Source organism: Haemaphysalis longicornis, unplaced genomic scaffold (genome assembly GCF_048455015.1).
Source record: "Haemaphysalis longicornis isolate Haplotype H1 unplaced genomic scaffold, Haemaphysalis longicornis Haplotype H1 scaffold_5, whole genome shotgun sequence".
NCBI lineage: Eukaryota > Metazoa > Arthropoda > Arachnida > Ixodida > Ixodidae > Haemaphysalis > Haemaphysalis longicornis.
Genome location: NW_027526385.1, coordinates 67,001,306 through 67,021,582, shown reverse-complemented (window position 1 = coordinate 67,021,582; position 20,277 = coordinate 67,001,306). Strand labels below are relative to the sequence as shown.

Genomic DNA, 20,277 nt, shown 5'->3' with positions numbered 1-20,277 from the left:
AGGTTTTGAGGGGGTGGGGGGACCCATCCACGACATCCAGCGCACTCCTGACCCGCCCATTCGCTGGGTGAGCGCCAGCGCAACTTCGTTGCTAATTACATGCCAAGCCTGTCTTGCCTGATGATGCTTAGTGGCTTCCCCTTTGTAACGGGGTGACGTTGCACAGCGGCCTTAGTCGCAAAGCCACTGTACAATCACCTCGTTAAAAAAATAATACAAACTAAATAAAAAAATATGTCAAAATAAAAAGAAAACACTTTTACGAAATTTTTGTGCTAGTCTGACTTCTTTATTCGCATGTCTTCCCAGATTGTTCTCTGCTCTTTCCCCACCAACGTTCTAACCTTCTTTTACTAACCTCTATTGCTGTCCAATTCACTTTTCCGCTAACAAGCTTAAAGCCAAGGGCTTCCGGAAGCTGGATGGCTCCATCACTGAGGACTTGACGGATACTTTTGCACTCCGTTACAATACGTCGCGTGGTTTCTGGCTCATTTCCGCAGCCTGCGCATAGTTCTTCCTGTACCGGCTCGCGGATAAGCGTTTTTGTCGGCAAGCATTCCAACTGAGGACCCACCTAGTGGGTAGCGTGAAGCCATACACTTATCGGAGCCGTCACAGTATAGTGAAGCGGCGGAGCTGCATTACTGAAGCTGAATGCCGCCCCTTGGCTGGTCGGCATGCGGCTGCGAAAAAAGGTAAAAGAAATGCAAGTGACGAGTGATTAACTTTAAGAAGTCTAGGCGTGGTCTGCAAACGTTGGGGACGACTCAGCGAGCAATGGAACGGGAGATTAAGAGAGAGAGAGAGAGAGAGAGAGAGAGAGAGAGAGAGAGAGAGAGATGAAACGTTTATTTGAACTGAAAGGTCTTGATTGAACTAGGATAGGTTCCCTCCTTCCAGGGCCCCTGTTTCTTCTGCCCCAGTCTTGGCTCTAAAGATCAGATACTTCTGAACCCCAGGGTCAGAGCTGGCCAGAGCTGCCTCCCATAGCTCATATAACTTCATGTCGGTGTTTACTGAGGGCCATATAGTACGACAACCCCAGGATGCATGGAATAGGGTGGATATTTCACCGCACTTATTACATGCGTTTGAAAATTTCTCGGGGAACATCTTCGATAGCCTGAGGATGTTGGGATAGGTGTTCGTCTGTATTTGTCTAAGAGACTGATGCTCTGCAGCTGTTAAGCTTTTATCTGGTGGAGGAAAGAGAGCTCTGGCTTTTCTTTGAATGTTGAGTCGCTGGGACAAGCAGAGAGCGGAGTGGGTCAGGCAACCAGGTGGTCAAAATTAATCCGGAGCCCTCCACTACGGCGCGCCTCATCGCCTGCGTTGCGTCGGCGCGTTATAACCTACAATCATCATAAAGCAACAGCAAGCAGCCTTCTGCTGCCCGCGAACTATTCCGAACTTTTCCAGTGCGCAAATCGAAAACACTGACATCGTAGTGTAGACCCGTCTTATGTATCACAACCGTATCAGCGGGAAGCATTTGACAATCGGCATCGCTACTCACCGCTATCTGGGATATCAATTCAGCGGGCGAGCGGTGCTGATAAGCGCAGGTCCGAAAGAGCCTCGCGCGCCGGAAAGCGAAAGTCGAGAATCAGCGGTCGAGATGGGCTGCAGGGCAACGTTGTTCTTGTCGGCGGCGGCAGGAATTTTTTTTCTAGCCTCTGGTCACAGAAACGTTCTCGTCATCCTCGGTGAGTGTGTATGTATTCTTAGGTGGATTCAGGTTGACTAGGCTGGTAGTATTTTTATTTCTGGTTGGAAAAATTAATAGTATCGGGAGAAAAATTTATACGACTTGTTCTCTCCGAACACATGCTAAATATGATACGCTTGGCATTTGAGTCGTCAGAAAGTGTTGGAGTAATCGTTTAATGACATGTCGACGAGAACACTTCCATAAGTAGACGTCATTCATTGTCAATGTATGGTGTGCGTCTCGTGACGTCTGGTGTCCCGTGACGAAAAGCGTGACATCCGGTCACCAGCGTCGGCTTGCGGAGTGCGTTTTTGCTTGTTTATGAATACACCTACAGCTGAGCTGCATTGCGAATACACCTAAACGTGCATTTGAATACGCCATATATGAATATTATGAATACACCTAAGGGTGTGTTCATACACCTAATTCGCAGGTGTGTATGGCCACACACTTATAGATACACGCGCCATAATACATCTTTATGAATATATACCTTAACTCAGGTGTATTGTGACTACACCGTACAACTAGGTTTTAAAGCGAAGTTTTCTATGCCTCACTGATGGCGACCGTCCACTCCAAAACGCACAGCAGGAAAGCCAGCTTTCGCTGATAATGATGATGATTGTGGGTGGATTGTGATGGTTTAACCATTCGTGTCGTTAGGCGAAGGGGGACGATGATGACGATCGTGGGTGAAGTGAAAGGAGGTTGAACGGCAACAATCAAAATCCAAATAGCTAACTATCAAAGTCACCGCCTCCAAAGCTTCGCGTTTCAATTAGCTTTGTCATTAGACGAAGGAGCGTTTTTTTTTTTTACCAGTCACTGAGAAAGAAGAAGCGGACTGAATTTTCGCCTTTCCATCTCTCGATACATGACTCAGACGCAACTGTGCCGGTCATTCTGAGGCACGTACACTTGTATACGGTCATCTTGACGTGAAATATCCGGAGAGTTTTAGTTGATAGTTTTTTGCGGTCCGCTCCGCTCACGACGGCCCGCTCAGCGCAACCGGAAGAGCGTCAGTGGCAGAAAGGCTTTTAGCTAACCGATAAACTTATCTCCCTCTACGGAGAATGATGCGCGTCCCCGCTCGTGCCCTGTGCGTGCGTAAACGAAAACTTCATCCAAAATGAAAAAAAAAGAATAATTTATACTTTGGTGGCTAAAATAAAGCGAAATACCGTGTTTATTGCCGTATTTCACCTTCTTTATGCAATTTAGTCGCTGACACGATATAATGGTCTTACATAATTCATAAGAATCCGTTCAACTTTCGTATAGCCAAGACAAGGCGTCTATCCTAGCGCTGCATTGAAGCAGTATGGTCCAACTTGCGCTAAGTTCGGTTGTCGTTTGGCGCTTCCGTTCTAAACCTCGTGTGACATCTTTGCCCATTCCGAAGAGCTGTCGCGGTTTCGTCGCCCATGTTTCAACTGAAGGAAAGCGGGCCCTTGTTCTGGTAACGCCGCTTGCGCTGCAGCACGCTACGGATGCGCAATGGCGCTCATGCTTGAGCGGACCGTTTGAAACGGTCAGTTAAAACTTACTATTGTTGCGGATAGCTTGCGTCAGCTCCCTGTTGCCCTTGTGGGTGAACCCACAAGTAACTTTGAGTGTGTATTTCGGGAACGTGCACCCATAAACGCCGCCATCAGCAGTTTATGTGAGGAAAGGGGAAGGAGCGGGGGTGTTGGCGAAAGGGGGTTAATAATTGTTATTCTTATTGAAGGGGCCGTAAAGACAAAAATTCAACATTGCTAAATTTGAACTCACCCAGCTACACTACAGCCACGAATTAATACGTTCTTTACAACGAAAAGAATAAGACGCACGGAATATTGAAGAACTTTTAAATTTCGCGCTACAGTGACGCAATATGAGCCAGCCTTAACGCGCTAACCACATGGAGCGATTTTGCAAGCGACTTGGGGAGCGACGCGACTAGCGACGAACTACTTTTCGCCGCGGACCAAGTCGCTCATCGAATCGCTCGGTTCTCGGCCGCCAGAAACAGTCGCTCACCTCCCGGAAGTGGCCTCAGCGACTAGCCAATAGGAGAGCCCCTACGTAAGCACGCAACCTCCGGTTTTGGAAGAGAACGGGAGGGAGATTTGGCGCACGCGCAGAATCCGCGCAGACTGTGTTGCGATGAAGCGGCAAAAAAAGCTTTGCATGGCGAAGCTTGTGTACATGCTGAAGCAGAAGCAAGAAGGCTCCCGCACACACTGGGTGAGACTCGTGTGGCATAAACGACGTCAAGAAAGCGAATTCTTCACGGTGTTCTGTTGGAGCCGAGAGACGAGGCGCAGAAGGAAAAGCGCGCGCTATCGCTAACCCAAACCAGTTTTAGAGATGCAATGAAGTGCAAAAAGCAAGGTAGAAGGGCGTAATACTTTTTAGTCATGTTTTTTATGACAAATGAACAAAAAAAAAATCGCGCCAATCCACCCCGTGAATGTGGTTGGAAAGCAAAGCTGTACACGGCCCCCATAACGATTACCCATGCGACGTCACTTAAATTCACTCACATCGCTCTACAAATAGCAAAACCAGAGAGTAGTGAAATGCACTTAACCACACCATTATTACTTCAAAGAGATATTCTTGTTAAGGTTAAATCAATGCATGAAGCATGAACGGTGTTTGGTTGAGTTGTATTGGTGTAGCACAAGAGTGGAAACTTTTTTTATAAAATTAAAGTAAGGTCCACCCGGTGTTAGACGATCTGTCTTCTCCGTCTCTGCGCCCCGGACGGAGGCGACCATATTTGCGGCAGAGAAGGAGGAGGAGGAAGAAATACTTCTGTTCAGATTTCTGAACGGCCCAGAGTGCAGCCCTGGGGAGTGATTCCTTCTTCTGTGGGGCCCATATGCAGTCCGCGCGACCTGTGGTCTGTCCACCCGCTGAAGCTGGGTAGGTAGAGAGGGCCTGGACAGCAGAATCTTCCATTGCTCTTGTTGGGTAGTTGACGGAAAGAGAGGAGGGTACTCAGGGCTAAAGTCGCACACCCCGGTTACGGGGCGGAGTGTTCCTACTTCTGAGCAAAATTTACATTCAGTGTCGTTGCGATTCGGACACATTAAGTGAAGACGCATAGGCTGTGGGAAGGAGCCCGGATTGTATGAGCCGTAGGGTAGTTTGTTGTTCTCTGGAAAAATCAGGGTAAGGCGAAGGTACGGTCTGTCTCAGAAGGCGATAATGCTGGGTTATCTCCCTGAACGTGACAAGCGGGTGACTGTCCTCGTGCAGCTCCATAGCACGGGAGGTAAAAGCGCAGGATTGTTGGGTGGGCATCTTTGTTGCCCTCCATCGAAGCGTCAGGGGGTGTCCAGATGAGCTGAATGGAACCGTTTGGCGAGGGGTTTTTTAGCAGGCGCAGTGCAAGTCAGGACACACAAACCTACTAGTAATTCCAGTAAGCTTGCTGGGAATCGATGACTACCCTTGAGCGAAAACCAAGGTGACAGCTGCCTCTTCTGCTGCCGTCATTTCTTGGGTCCTAAGCGAGGTACACGCAAGGAGGTTCGATGATGGCGTTTTGCTGCCCTTGATGTTTGGAGGCGTCTGTGTAGATAACGGCATGATCCCCACCGAGGGTGGTGTTTAGCGCTTGAGCCCATGCTTTTCGGTGACCCTCGTCATGTGACGGGTTCATATTTCTAATCAAAGGGAGCATCTTTAGTTTTAGTCGCCAAGAGTCTGGGAGTACGTCAAGCGGAGTGACATTCTGGGCTGCCAAGCCAATCTGGTGAAGCATGCGGGTACCCACCGCAGTTCTGAGTCGGACCTTCTGGTTAGAAAGATGGCCTTCTATTAGCTCTTCCACCGGGTTGTGGAGCCCCGTGCTAAGCAGCCTCCGTGTTAACGCACTCATGAGAAGACCAATGGCCTGCTCGACCGCCTTTCTAATCAATATATAAAGCATCTCTATGTCTTCCTTGTCGAGAAGAAGACATGGGGTTGACGTAAGTAACTCTCGAGAGGACAAAAGCTTCAATTAATCGAAAGGTACCGGATTCCTTTAGGCCTCGCTTCTTGGTGGCAACTGGCCTGATCATGTGTATGATTTGATGAATGCTGTTTTTGAGGCGCTACAAGGAGACGTCACTCTTGGTGTTAGCCTCGAGATGTAGGCCCAGGATCTTGATGCTGGGGCTTGGAGTGATGGCCTGGCCATCAAGGAGCATTTGAATGTATTTTTTGGTTTGGCCTGAGGGCGGACGACAAGGAGCTGTGATTGTTTACGTGAACACTGAAGGCCACAGGCTTTAGCACATTGACGTACTAGAAGTGAGATGCAATGCATTGGTGTGAGCTTCCTTTAATTTTTGCAACTCTTGGCACATGAGCAAGGTTCGCAGAGGGCCGCTAGACATGCGTGAGTGGTCGCGTGACGCTTTCACGTGGCATTCAGGTAGAGCGCAGGGGGTAAACCCGTAGATGTGCTTGGTGAGTACGCCACCTGTCTTCCCAGGCTTCGCGTGCGCTCGTAGCTAAATCGGTAAGACAACGGGCTCTCACATTGTTAGTCTATTAGTTCCCGGTTCGATTCCCGGCGGTGCCAGTAAATTCTTTCATTTCTTCGCTGGAGTTTTCTGGTGACACCAACGGTCGCGAAAGAACCATCGGGGGGTAGAGGTAAAAAGCTTTGCTTTAAAAATGTTTGTAAACAACCAGCGTACCAAGCGCGTTACTATGCGCAGTGCGGCAACATTGAAATCGCCGTCCTCAGTCGCTCGAGCCGTCGCTGTCATGTGGTTGCCTCGGCGAGAGCGCCTGCGGATCCTAGTCGCGTCGCTCGTCGCATCGCTGGAAAAATCGCTCCATGTGGTTAGCGCTTAAGAACGCTTGTATCAACGTGTTCACTGCTCGGTAGCATTCAGGTGATGCGATCAAACGGAACTGTACAGGCTCCACTACAAATGCTGTTACGACTGAGCCCGTCGCTGGGCTTCGTCTCATCACTCCTCGGCTGTGCGGCGAAGCCACTACGTGCGCCTTTCAAACAATCCCCACCGTGTCGGTGACTCATGTTTTCACGTCTCGACAACGCCCGGGTCAGACGCTTCGCTTTCGGCGCATTTCAAACTTCGACGGTTGCCGGCCCGGCGAGGCACGTCTCAACGCGCCTCAAGGACACAGAGGCCCCGCGATCGCAGCAGAGTCCTCCTCTCTCCCCTTTCTAGGACTCAGCGTGCTCCGCTACTACCGACTGCTCACGAACTCTGGAACGAGTGTTGTGTGTGTCTGTGACGTTCGAGCACAATCTAGAGGGAATGCTGTTTCGACCGTTAGCGCTTTGGGTATAAATAGACCCCGCTCAAGCGCTATAACCCATTCCTGTTTGAGCAGTGAATCCATGCTGTCACTCTGCTCGAGTCCTGTACTGTTACCTCGCCCGTCGGGGCATTGTTCTTTGGCTTCGGCTCACCTCTCGCTTTGAAGTAAACAGTTACGTTAGCCTACGGCCTCTGGACTTCTTCACGGCTGCAACAGCGGCTGGCCGCTCGCTCTACACCACGCTACCACACGTATGTCGGAGGTGACGGAGCTCGGCTCGGGTGCGCCCTCACGGTCGCAACAATACCCAGTCATGCTTCTCGTAGGTCGGCGGTCGACAAAATTCTGTGACGTCATAGGGAAGTCGCTGGAAAGTGGCCGGAGAGTCGCCACTGCTGCATCTGCCTTCCTTAAAGGGAAGCTGAAGCGCTTTCCAAAAAATTTGAGTTAGATTAACAGTTATATAGTTTCTTGCGGGCTGATTCCGAATATCACATTGAAATTTATCGTACATGAGTCAGTGTGGCATTTATCTTGCAATAAGCGCGGCCCCGTTTGAAATACACGCTCTTTTCGTCTTTTGACGCCCCTGATTGGTTGCGCCCGTCATGACGTCAAAGGAGGACACCCTTCGGCCGCGCGGGTTGTCGGAAGCATTGGGAACGATCGCACGGTTACCTTTGCGGCAATTTAGCTTGCAGTTTAATTTTCGCACATGACTGGAAGTTTGTTTTATAATTTCCCGTGCTGTTGGTTCAACTATCTTGGAGCTTAAATTTGCTTTACACGACAGAGAATCCCAAAGCAGTGACTGTGACGTCAACTAGTGGGTTCCATCAAAATATTTTTGAATTAGGCAACCAGCATAGGGGGATTTTATACCTTATGTTAATATTAGGTACTGTCTTAACTGTTTCTTATTATACACAAAACCATTTATGCCGAAGATTAATGGGCGTTTTATAAACAATCTACCAGCGAAAAGCACGAACGTGCACTGCGCGAAAAAATAGCGTTCATGCGCTGTAAACGTATATGCGAGACACATCTTTCCGGTACACGCATAAACCAACAAGCAGACTCTGCTTCCGCATTTCCTTTGTTCATTGTCGCCCACCCCAGCCCCGTTACTCATCCCCGTACACAGACCCACACGCGCGCGCCATTTCGGCAGCGGCGCTACGGCGCCTCCGCGATTGCTAGCTGCACTTCGATGAGTGGCGTCTTACTGCTTCACATGCATTTATTCTGAAAACACTGCAGCATACTAGTGCCTGCTCAGCATTATTGGCTGTAGTAGGGCTTGATTTTCGCTTGTGCGTTGCGCATTCTGCTACAATATTACGGCCACCTCGTTATAATTAACAGACCAGTCGGACATGGCAGTTACGTTGTAGTTACGTTACTTTAGGTAACAATCACTAAACGTTTGTGATAATGAATCGTTGGCCTGTTTCAGCATTTCTAGATTTAAGCATTTACCGCGCTAGTCCGACAGAGGCCGTATATTTACTCTTCGTTCCTAATTTTTTTTAGTATCATCATTATATATATCACCGACTATCACTGGAGCACACTTGAGGTTCAGTGACAACAAGTGCTTGCCAGGTTATAATATGCAGCCACACGGAATCTTGGGCAAAAAATTAGGCCCCCGCAGTCAACACAAATTATGGCACGGTGGTGGTTCGGAGTGGTGTTTGTTTTTTAATTCCAGACAAACATCACCTTATCGTGACATGTATACTTGCAAAATAAGTAATCTGGTTGTCTTGGTTCTTTTACTTTGTAGGAATACTGTTGACCTCTTAGCCGGGAGAGAACTTCTATCAGGATTGGCCCCTTGTTTTAGTTTCGCCAAAAAAATTGTTTTTTTAACACTGTCCTGAGCCCATAGGGAAATAAAACCGACGCGTTTAACGAAACAAGTATTTCCTGAACAAATGTGACTTGGTTTCTGGAATGGAACAAAACATCCCCGGCCAAAGTACAGCAGTATTCCCCATCCTGCCTAAATCCAGAATCTAATGTCAACATTCGCGTCCGTCGCATCAAAAAAAAAAAAAAAAAAAACGCATTGGAGCGGTTTACAAAGTATTTAACGTAGTGTAGTATATTTTCTGTCATCAAGCACAGCCATCTCGGTTGTCGCTTCCGTATGTTATCAAGCATCCCGACGTGGCATTATTCTGCTTAGGAATACGGCATGATAACGTATGCCTCGTTTGGCGTTCGTGCATACTTTTTGAACACGAAAATTGTACAAATGAGTGCTATCAACCACAACAACAACAAGTATCATTCACAAGGAAACACGGCGAAAAGAGCATGGCCGAGGCGGCCGATCCGGCCGGAAGTCCTGGTATGACGTTTTTCAGCCGGTTTTCGCTCGCGCTCTTCGGTCTTCCGGCATGGCGCGGCGAGATGGGGGCGGGGCATCGGGCCACTTTTGTTTGCTCATTGCGCCGCTTCTATTGCATGTATTGCGAAAATATTTCGTACACATGAACTATTCAATGTGTACTTGCTGCTAGTCAACTTTTCTTTTAATTCTAAAACCGCTTCACCTTCCCTTTAATTATGTCGCTTAGTTTGAAGTTTACGGAAAATGGTTATCGAGATTAAGCGGTCCTTTAATGAATCAAACTCAATTGTATTTGTCTTCGTGACCCCGTCAATGGCCTCTCAACAAGAACTCCTGAGAAAAGTTCTAGTACCCTGTCTTTTAGATAAGTTGGCAATGGATGCCGTTCCTTCCTGCGGATCCCTTCCCCTGCAGTAGCCATTGGTTAAACGCATGAAATTACAGGCAAATTAATCTCCGATGACTGCCTTTGCATGGGAAGCACTCTTTGCATTAAGCAAACTCGATAACACTATCAATCAAATCCCACGGGAGCGCTTGTTTGCTCGAGGAACGCCGGTACCAGCTGAACACGTGCATTTGTAGGAGCTGTGTACATTCGGCAGATGGTTTGAGACAGGGGGAGCAAAGCTGACACTCTTCGCTTTCCTTTAACTTATAAGCAATACTTCAACTATCAGTTATGTCGGGAGGAGGACGGTATGTAATACAGGGGCGGTATTCTCGTAACTGCCCCTTTTAAAAACTCCCTTTTGCGTCTCTTTCATCGTGACGTACTTCCGGTTAAGCAGTGGGCGTTGGCAGTAGGTTTGCCGCGATTGCGCTACGTCACTTCCGGTTGTTTGCTTTTAGCCAATCAGGGCTCGCCAAAAGGGACACTTTTGAAAGGGACGCAAAAGGGACAAAACTCGAGAATACCGCCCCAGATTTGTATAACTGCGCAGCAATCAATTTTTATTGCATTTCGTGATATTCCTACAGCACTGGTTAAATATTATATCGATAATTTGGTTCTTTAGGCTAAAAAAAAAAGTCGCAGCTTTCACTAGGGGTGCAAGGCTGGAGAAACAGCAGAGCTGGCGGCCCCTCTCCCTTTGTCGGAGTGCCGGCTGGTGCACCGCAAATGGATTTCCGAACTATAGCCGCTGAAAGTTCTAGAAGCTGGATCGTTTTGCCCACAGGCTTTCGCATCTCTCACGCGCCAGAACCGGAGGCAACCGGCTTCGCGAACCCGGCGTCTGTATTGTGAACTGGTCTGTGCTCGCCACTTTAGGTCCCGCTGCGTAGACTACGGGTTGGGGTGGCCCTCTCTACTGCGGTAACCCGGGCGTGGCCTCCGCGATACCATGCCCCGTTTACCGCGAACTGCCCCTTCTGTACGGCTCCTGCCGAGGACTCCGACACCAACCACTTCTATGGATGTGCCCTTCCCTCAGTGCAGCGAGAGCCCGACACCTCCGCGGCACAGGCCTGCATCCTGGGAGACCCCACAATCTTCAGCGATGGCTGTGGGGGCCCCACCACCGCTGTCTTCTGGACTTGCTCCGTGAAACGGGTGCCAACTTGTACCTGTAGGACCTTATGCCAAAGGGCATGCAATCGCAATTGAAAAAAAAAATTTAGTTGCGAACGCACGTGAACTTGCGAGGATAATAGCGTGCGAGAGATCACGCCACGAACGCTGGACAGAGTGTTCTAGATGGTTGAGCTGACCGACGCTGGGCGCTCCTCGTGAGGCGCACGCTCACGTGCACTTGGAATTTTTCTTGGTATTTTTGGCGAGCTCCGCACGTGACGCACGCAGCTCTGCTATTAAAAATTGTGGAAGACGCGCTAGTTCAATTATTTGTGACAATGCGAAAGCATACGTGCGCTATGCGGTGTTTGCGAAATTTGTTAGCGATTCGAATGCTCATTGAGGCGTTCAAATCGCATTTCTGAGATGTGAAGCTGCATTATTGCGTTGCCTTGCCTCTTCGCGTGTCGGACCACGCTGTATTGCTCCTTTGCCTCTTCCGCTGTTGCGTAGCGGCGTGGACGACCACGTCGGTTCACCCCTTGCAGAAAACAGCAGAAAACTCTGCTGTCGACCACATCGATATCTTAGCGTTAGCCCCAACGTTACGCCGATGCGTACCCGCATCGCGCCATCCCACTGCGCCGCCAGCAGTTCGGCTGGTCCTTTAGCAAGATGCCGCCATTGCTAGGCCTAACGTTAGTCGAACCTTAGGTCAACGGCAGGCAGGCGAAAGTATTGGCAGAGTCCTTCAATGCTTCTCTGGTCATGAAACTGCCGGCCAAGTTTCGTACGGGGACAATGGCTACCGTGAGGGGCGCAACCGCAGATCGGAGGGCATCGGGCGGCCGCCGCTGCTCTGTAGCCCGACCGGCAGGCAGGAACGCAGTAGCAGCATGCCCGTTCGCGCCAAATTTTTTCGCCACTCACGAAATGATGAGTCCGTGAGTCGTAAAGCGAGAGCGCACTGCTGATAAGGCGGCGAACGTCTGTTTTATCTTACTCTGTGGTCCGTTCCCTGCCAAACGCGCTCTGACCACGCCCCCGGCTGCCCTCCGATCAACACCAGCGCCGCGGCGCGGCAGCGTATGAAGCTCTCCCATAGCGTGACGGCGAAGTTTCATGTCCAGAGAGGCATTGAAGGACTCTGGTATAGGTGACGTCGCGGCGCTCCGCCACACTTCCTTCCTAAACCCATGAGACATACATAAAGTTTGATCTCTCTCTCTTTGTCTCTCTCTCTCTCTCTCTCTCTCTCTCTCTCTCTCTCTCTCTCTCCCTCTCTCTCTCTCTCTCTCTCTCTCTCTCTCTCTCTCTCTCTCTCTCTCTCTCTCTCTCTCTCTCCGCGCCTCTACCTCCTGCGGCGCCGCCAGCGTTCGGCTGATCCCTTAGCAACGGCCGGCGGCCGCCCGCCGGCAGCCGATCGCGGAGGCCGTGTCTTAAAGGAGCCATGAAGAGAAAACACAAGTTTGGTTCATTCAAAAGATTGTCTCGTTAGAATCATACTGACAAGAGCCCGCAGGAGAGAGCGAAGTCGGCGCTCCTGTTTATCTTGCTCCGTGGTCATGACATTAAAATCGATATTACCAGCCAAAGAACCCTCCCCATTAGGTAATAAATGTATTTTTCACACCACATGCAAATGCATGTGCAAAGTATCATGGGGACTGGCATCATCCAGGCGATGTTGGCGTCGTCCATAAGGCAAGGGCCTTAATGCCACCTTTGTCCTATAGCTTCAACATATTCGCGTGCCTCTTCCTTGTCAGGACTCTTGCGGGTGAGGACCCAGCATCTCTCGCTTGCAAGAGTGGGCAAATGCTTTTGGGGAGGGGAGGGGGCCAGTGAAGAGGGGGTGATCAGGGAGAAGCCTGTCAAAAACCAGCCAGCTGATGCATATTGTCATCAGTGGTACGCCGACATCAACTTTTCCTCGCATTACTTTCTCTAGTGCACTTATCAACTCGTAGACCCGGCATACGCAGCCGACGATGGGGGCTTCGAGACGAGCGTGTACAACAACACCGTCTGCAAGACGCCCCACCTGGCAGAGTTGGCCCAGCGGGGAACCGTCTTCCGGAGGGCCTTCACCGCCGTGAGCAGCTGCTCGCCCAGCCGGTCGTGCCTGCTGTCTGGCCTCCCGTCCCACCAGAACGGCATGTACGGCCTGCACCAGGGCGTGCACGCGTTCCAGTCTTTCCAGGAGGTCAAGTCCCTGCCCTTGATTCTCTCGCAACACGGAGTTCGAACCGGTGAGAGTGAGCACGCATTCCCGGGCCCCTTTTCCACGAGGCGAGCTTCCGTTCCCTTGTGGGTACAAGCCCGCCACTTGATAATGATAGTAGTATCTCCTTTGTAGCAGGGTGATGACGGTTATCTTACCAAAAAACAACTAATATACCTATGTTTTACCCTCTTCGTTTAATACTATACTCGGTGACAACTTAAGAACGGCACCGGAAGTTGCCGCTGTGCCTTATAACCGTAGCCGGATGTTTCTCCGCGCGGCGCAAGTAGGGCGTTACAGGGAATATTTTGAACATGGCGTGAGCCGTTCCCATGATTTTTTGGACATAATATGCTTATAAACGACTCCAGTGACGACAAACAAACTGCGTGAGACAAGGCAGACGATATCACGCATTCATAGCAAACCCCTTTCAAAACTCGCGCGCGCTGACGTCACGGGTCCGGCGCTTTGGCGGAGTGATACACTACATGAGGTGGTGCCGTTCTTGAGTTGTAACCGAATATAGCGCTGCTTAGGGCAGGCACAAAAACTCCCACCTCCCCTCGCGGGAACTCCTGTGTAGATGCGACGCATAGGGGGTTCACGTTGCAGCGTTGGACAGCGGAGGAACGGCGCTGGAACGATGGAGCGCAGCGGCGCAGGCACCGCGTTTTATAGCGCGCATAACGGTGAGGGGACGCGCCGGCGCCAGTGCGTCTGCCGTGGCTATGACGCAACACAATCCACTTTAATCCAATTCAAATCCAATCCAATCCAAGCCAATTCAATCGAATCCAATCCAATGCCCCTCGCGAGAGAGTGTTCGCTATCGGAGAGGAGAGGGGGTGAGCGGCGGAGAGCGGCGGAGAGCGCAGCTTGCGCGGCGAGGAGAATGGGGGAGCGGCGGACGCCGGCGACGCCGGATGCAGGGACAAGGCGAGTGAATGAGATGCAGTCGCATCTAAAAACTTGTTACGCACAAAATACTTTTTATCCTCTTACAGGTGGCAGCTGTCCTAGCCAATATTCCCATCTCTGCTTTTCGCCCACCAGCATTATAATCTTTTTGTTGTTGTTGCCTTGACAGCCTTGAAGTTAACTCCCTCTCTGGAAGCCCAATATTTCCCTTATGTAGATTTGGATGGATGCACTCGCATTCCAATTAACACTATGTGCGGCATAGTTTCTGTTTGTTTTCCGGAGATCACGCATACCCCATCATTTTGTGAATACTTGCCCACAAAGCTCTTAGTTCGCAAGCAACCTGCTCTAGCCTCAAAAAGCAAAGCACTGCCCTTGGAATTATCATAGAAATTTTCCTTTCTCATGTCCAATTTCTCAGCCCTGTACATCTTTAACGACGTTTTAGCTTGCTCTGCATTGATTCGTTTCAATCTGCCTTGCCTCTGTTTTGGTTACCTTGGCTGTTTTGCAGTCTTCACTGTTCTTTCCGTATTTCATCGTTAGCCTTCTAGCCTTCCTTAGCCACAGCGTGTCGACTTCATGTGCTCACACAGCGCCATCTGCTGGTTCACTTCGAACACTCCTCTTGTTTTGAGCACGGAGGAAAGAAAGCTCAGGATAGGCCCCGCTAGCCACAGCTTATTGAGAGGAATGTGGAAGAAGTGGCGTCATATTTTCACGGCCATCGTAGGCCGACGGCAACCGCGTCCTAGCAACGGCGCCGAAGCCGGCCCACCGAGGCTCAACGTCACTGCGCGGCCCAGCCGGTAGCCAATGGTCGGCGGGCAAAGACGAAGCAGACGACAGAGGAGCGAGCGAAGGCGGTTGAGGTGACGACTACGCGCAAAATACAAGCAAAAAAAGGGCGGCCTCCAAAGATGGTGTTTCCAGCTTCCAAGCTAAAGAGCCCACTGTTCATAGCCTAAGGCTAGAATCACGCGTTCCGGCGCAAACAGCCTGGGTTGGAGCCCTAGCAGTGCAAAAATGTATTCAAGACTCGTGGCTTTTTTAATGTAAAATGTTCTCTTGGCTCAATTATACGCACCCTTTTCGTAAACAAGGGTGGCTTGGTATTATCTGGTTTAGGCGCGGGGTGAGGCTTATCCATTGGCGGATCCATTAACTCTATGGCGGATCCAGAGGGGAGAGACGGATTTCCCGACTCCTCCCTTAATTTTTACATTCATACGCCCAGGAAGATGACCCCTAAGGTCGTAGAACAAGTCTAGTTAATTTTTCTATTGTATTTTCGGTTTTCCAAAATTTCAATGAATAAAAAAGGCTATAAACTTTCTCCTCATTATCATCATCACCACCATCATCATCACTGATAGAAGCTCACACCTTTCTAAAAAAACCTGTATCCGCTTCTGGGCTGATCAACATGTTTTTCGCTTAGCCCCGAAAGTGCCGGACTTGTACCTATCTCGGAACGGAATATCGCTTTTATGACACCCTTCCCCAGTCACTTCCCGCCATAGAGTATGCTTCCCGCCGCACAACTAGAGCAATGGGTGTCCCTCGCAAACCTGCCACTCCCTCATTAAAGGAGTACTGACACCAAATTTTGACGCCTAAAACATGATATAATTGGCTTCATTAGTTTGTACTTGGAATAGTTCGGAATCACATCTAAAATCGATTTTGATTGACCCGGCCGCGAGCTTCCACAAATCGGCAGCACTAGCGAAATCGCTTTCGGCGTGACGAAACGACGAAACATCGTCCGGCTTGTCTGGCCGCATGGAGGAAAAAAAAGCTTAGGAGAGGCCCCCAGCTATCCCCGCGCATTGGCAAAAGTGTGGAGGAAGTCACGTGTTTTCGGCGGCCATTGGAAGTCGCGTTAGCAACGGCGTCCTAGCAACAGCCCGCCCGCCGTTCGCCAGTCATGGAGGAAAGGCAGTGCCTGCCTTGTCGTCCGATTGCGAAGATTGCTGCTTCGCTTTGCTGCGCTGTGGTCTTGCGGAACTCGAAAAGGATGCTGCGAGTTGCGACAGCTGCGCCGATGTGAATATGTCATTTAATTTCTACTTGCAAGTGCACCTTGTACCGCGTCAAGCTATTGCTCCGGTCGCGATCACGACGCGTCTATTGAAGTGCAGATATCGTGAACGCGCCGTCCCGTCGTACGCGCGGACACCCGTCTGGTAGATTTTCGGGAAGTGATACACGGTGTGCAGTACGTAGGCGACTTGCAACCGAACGATTCGCAACTCAATTGTTTGGTTATCGCCGCTGCAATATATTGTTTGCTAGGCCGGCAATGCGCGGCAGTGCTTTTGCAACTGTTACAAGGTAGATTCCCAGTTGATATAATTCCATCGTCCTATTACCTTAGTAGGTGTCCGTCTGTTGACTGGAAGAGTGCTGGATCTGGAATCTGGATCTTTTTGTGGTCTCGCTCTGGATTTCGCTTTTCAACGCTTCATACTACGAGGTTAGTGTATGAACGTTTTCAACTGATATCACCTTGAATTTATTGACACTGAGACAAGTTGAAACTTGGCGAAAAAAAGTTTATTGACGCCACCCACCCTCTCATTTTTTTTACTCAATAAAACGTTTTGCCTCCTCCTCCTCCTCCTTCGCAAAAAATTCTATCGAAGGCACGCGAACAACGGTAAAAACATTCCACAATTTTTTAGCGTGAAATCTGCATGAAGTACGCTTACCTATATATATAGAACGGCCGTTTAATTGACTAGTCATCTCTGGGATTGCCAGTGAAACTGCAACGCAAACTTGGGCACTTTCCAGTCCGGTAGCCGCACGGCGTTCGCCCACTGTTTGCGGCGTTCTCCATCGCTTGGGAACCTATAAACGGCGGCGATTGCAAACAAAGGATGAATGCACACCAATGTACAGCAATACTTGTCAGCGGAATGATGCACTAACCGGTGGAAAGTGACGCCTAATTCCTTGGGTACCGATCGCGACTTGCAGCCTGGCACCGAGCATTGCGGCATTGTTAGAGCGAGCCGCTTCGCAAACCTGCTGCGGCCACACTGGAGACGTGTAACAGTGTAACCGCGCGTTTAAATTCACGGTCACGCGCTGCAAAACGGCCTTCTACCTGCCTATCAGCTGATTTCCGCCGGCTCGGCGCTGGCAGATGCAGACGACAAGAGAGGCGATACAGGACGGAGGAGGCGGAGAAGGTGCACCGAGAGAGAGAGGCAAAAAGAATCCGCCAATGGCATGGAGGGCCAATGGTCCGCCATTCGACTTACAGAAATGGCGTTTCCGGCTGCGCTGGGTGTGACGTCAGGGCCTCTCCTAAGCTTTTCTTTCCTCCATGTCTGGCCGCATGGAGGAAAGACCCTCCATGTCTGGCCGGCTCAGGGTGACGTCATATAGTCGTTTTCGGAACCGGAAACGATATCCTGCGCTGCTGTTGTCGGTGGTATTCGTTTTGGCAGGAGACGTACGGGTGTGCTTGCAAGAAATGCTTGCAAACTTTGAGCACTTTGCGTGTTCGACGTCTTTGCTCTTCAGTTCGTGGCTGGTGCATGGTGTTCCTTTGCACTGGTGCCGAAAACTGCGCGGTACCGGCACCGCGCGGTGCGCGATGTCGCGGTGTGCGATGTCGGTGCGCGAGCTCGCCCAAGTTGTGCTATGGCAAGCTCGCGGAATGCGAAGTACTGCTCGTGGAAGCCCATTGGCGGATCCAGAGGGGGGGGTCCGGATGTCCTGACCCCCCCCCCCTCAATTTGGGAATTTGTACCCCCTAGATGATGACCCCTCAGGTCGTAGCAAAAGTCTAGTTGAATATTTTTTTTCTATTTCTTGTATTTGTGGTTTGAAATATTTCAGTGAATAAAAAAAGGCTACTGTCCTCATCCTCCTTTTTATCATCATCATCATCACTGGTAGAAGTTGACTCCCCCCTCAGAAAAAAACCTGGATCCGCCCCTGTGGAAGCCTGTCCGGGTAAAGCGACGACGACGCCAATTAAGATGCATTATTTTCCACGCGACGACATGCAGCACTAAACGTGGACTGAGTTCGCGCGCGGCGGCGGCCGCAAGAACTGTCGCCCAAGCCAGCGGGCTCGGCGTTGCTCCGCTCAGCTTGGGTGTTAGGAACTTGATTGATGATTGACCATAGGGTTTAACGCGCCGACGCAACGCAGGCGATGAGGCGCGCCGTAGTGGAGGGCTCCGGATTAATTTTGACCACCTGGGGATCTTTATTGTGCGCCGAAATCTCGTACACACGGGCGTTTTTCAGGCTTAGTATCGTGGCGAATATTTGATCGCCGGTATCTGTACAACTGCGAATGACCATCCTTTACACAACTTTTCACCACACTATCATCCCCTTTTTCGCATACTGAGCTTTATTTTGGCGATAATTGCTGTTTCAGCGATCGGTGACCAAGACATCTGCCGTGGCCTGTTTTGATTCTAGCGCGCAGGTGGCGCTATCTTTCGGCCGCTCGCCGCACCGCGGTGCCGGCAGTGCTGGGTCGGATCGAACCTCCGCTTCCGGTCAGCGTAGGCTTACCATCGCGGCAAATATCTGAACGGCGCTTTTAAATTCAGCGCTGATAACAACCATGTGGAACTTCTTTTTCGCGATCAGATTGATTATAAGAGTGGCGACAAGCTGTTGCTATCACGGTCTGCGCCGGTTCTAGCCGCAGTGATATTAAAAAACGGACGACGGCGAAGACATTGCCGGCGAAGACATCGCCGGCCTAATCGCCTGGCCAAATAAAGTTGCTCTGTCTGTCGGGTGGCAGCGATTCATCCGAGTCTGACGATTCAGACGACATGTCGACTGCTCGGGTGAATGCGGACCGTGTGCAATTGTAGCAGACGATGCGGCGAACGTCCCTGACGTCACGGGTGAGACCGTGACGTCAGACTGGCCCGTTTGCAGGCTGGCCTTCGAACGGCCATCTTCCCGCGCGGCGACCGAGTTCGAAACTGGTTGCAATAAACGTGCTATAATTAATTCTGTGTTGGCGGCTGACGGCTTTCGGTTCGATTTTCGTAGTTACTGAGCCAATAGGTATTCTTTACAGCATAAAAAACTTCCGTCGCATGCCCCCGCGCGAGGGACACGAGTAAATGCAGAGCATTGGGGGTGGTCACGTGGCGTAGGTTGTGGTAGTTGGCGGTGGTAGTTGTTGTCGTAGGGGCTGGGTAGTTGGGTTGCGAGACGAGCTGAGAGAGAGAGATACGTTATTTATTGCCATCGTTTGCACCCCACCCTCTCTGCGGGGCAATCGGTTGGATCTTTATTATTATCCTTTTCTTTTCTTTCTTATTATCCCTCTCGGGAGGGCAGTCGGGGAGGCGTGTTGCTTCCGCGCGTTGACGGTGGGGAATGCCTCTGGATTTAGTCGGGTCCCTCTCCGTGGGCACTCGGGTGAGGAATGCCTTGGAATCGTTGTAGTAGTAGTAGTAGTAGTAGTCGCCGCTTCACTGCACGCGGAGGACGACCGCCTTGTGGTCGCTGAAGTGGACGGTCAAGGGGTCCGGGAGTAGGGGTTGGACGCACAAGGAGGTCGACGTTGTCGACGCAAAGACGAGGTCTATGCAGGACCCGTGGATGGTGGTTGGCTGCTTGCTGTTGACTGCGTTGTGGGCCGACACGCACTCGAGACCGTAGCGGTCGCACACGTTCCGGACCAGCCAGTCGTCTTTGGGGAGCGCAGGAGCAGAATGGAGTGAGCCGCGCCGATACCCGCTTTATATTCGTAGCGCGCGCAGTAGAGGGAGAGGAGGTAGCACCTGCTGCTGCAACGCCTCTTTCAGCGCCGGAGCACGCGCATGCGCGCCCGCACCTGTTGTTGAGAGCGAGGAGGAGCGGGGGAGGGGTGCACATGCTGGCTGGCTGCGGACGCCGATAGACATTGTGAGTTAAAGAAATGCTCTGCATTTAAAACTGAAAGCGAGAAATTTAGTGTCAGTACCCCTTTAAGAGTGGAATCTCAATACCTCTCCTTGTTCAACTCAGCATGTCAGACAAAGGGTTAATGAGGTTGTGACAACATATTGTGACTTATCAGAGTTCGAATTCCTTCTCATAGCCAGACACAGTCATGTTTTATGACAACACAGGGATGAACATCATCCCCATAATCATTTGATGAATGTCCCCATAGGACGAAGGTCTCTCCAAACAACTTAATCCATCTCTGCCTTTAGATGACTGGACGCATCCCTTTTCACCACTCCAGAGAGATGGGG

General features: G+C 50.5%; 1 protein-coding gene across 1 annotated transcript in view; it reads left to right on the top strand.

Moving 5' to 3' along the window:
- Positions 1-1,554: 1,554 nt before the first annotated feature.
- Sgsh (N-sulfoglucosamine sulfohydrolase) overlaps positions 1,555-20,277 on the top strand; it is a 33,939-nt gene continuing 15,216 nt past the window's right edge. The window contains exons 1-2 of the mRNA XM_077670612.1: positions 1,555-1,709; positions 12,870-13,136. Of these exons, the coding sequence (XP_077526738.1) occupies positions 1,622-1,709; positions 12,870-13,136 (355 nt within the window). The 5' untranslated portion in view covers positions 1,555-1,621. The remainder of the gene's footprint in view (positions 1,710-12,869; positions 13,137-20,277) is intronic.